The sequence below is a fragment of the Bison bison genome, unplaced genomic scaffold (assembly GCF_000754665.1).
Source record: "Bison bison bison isolate TAMUID 2011002044 unplaced genomic scaffold, Bison_UMD1.0 scf7180017864037, whole genome shotgun sequence".
In the NCBI taxonomy this organism is placed as follows: domain Eukaryota; kingdom Metazoa; phylum Chordata; class Mammalia; order Artiodactyla; family Bovidae; genus Bison; species Bison bison.
The window spans coordinates 9997705-9998308 of NW_011494609.1; the positions used below are offsets into that span (position 1 = coordinate 9997705).

Here is a 604-nt window from a genome sequence, read left to right on the forward strand (position 1 = left end):
CGGCTGCCCCACAAGGGCCGGGCCCCTCCCTGCCCCGGCCAAGGTCAAAGCGAGGCGCGGGGTGCGCCCGGGTCCCCTCAGGGTGGCCCCGTTCACCCTTGCTCGTCTCGGGCGGCGCCTCTTTCCCGGGAAACTCGAGTCCCCAATTTCCTCGGAACGCGCCCCGCTGCCGCGGCCAACGGATGTGACGAGGCTCATCTGATACCAGAGGGGAAAGTTTCGGGAACCCTTAAAGGGGCAGCGAGGGCCTGAACGGGCTCCCTGGCCCCGCGCACCACGTGCCCCGCAGGTGTTCCCCAGCCCCGCAGTGGCGGGGGCTGCCAAAGGTGATGTGGGGGTCAGAGAGAAGTGCAGGAAATCGTAAAAACGCAGCGAGCATCTCAAGGAGTGTGAGAGTCTGCGTCTCCCCTCGCCAAGTCCGTCCTGCAGCCTTTCAGCCTTCCCGGAGTCCGGCTGCTTCTCGGGGCATTTTCCGTGCACTGCGCACCCCCACCCCCAACCCGCGTTCTGCATCCCCACTTTTGGGGCCCCTGAATGATTTTGACGAGATCTGATTGGAGGCTGGGAGAGGCGAGGGTTGGGAGAGTCGGGCGAGGACGCAAGA

The 604-nt window shown here is 65.9% G+C and overlaps 1 protein-coding gene across 1 annotated transcript in view; it reads right to left on the bottom strand.

Moving 5' to 3' along the window:
- BACE2 (beta-site APP-cleaving enzyme 2) overlaps positions 1–513 on the bottom strand; it is a 112771-nt gene extending 112258 nt beyond the window's left edge. Inside the window, exons 1-2 of the mRNA XM_010835013.1 lie at positions 276–513; positions 13–198 (exon numbers count right to left, since the gene is read on the bottom strand). Coding sequence (XP_010833315.1) covers positions 13–198; positions 276–513 — 424 coding nt within the window. The remainder of the gene's footprint in view (positions 1–12; positions 199–275) is intronic.
- Positions 514–604: the final 91 nt, after the last annotated feature.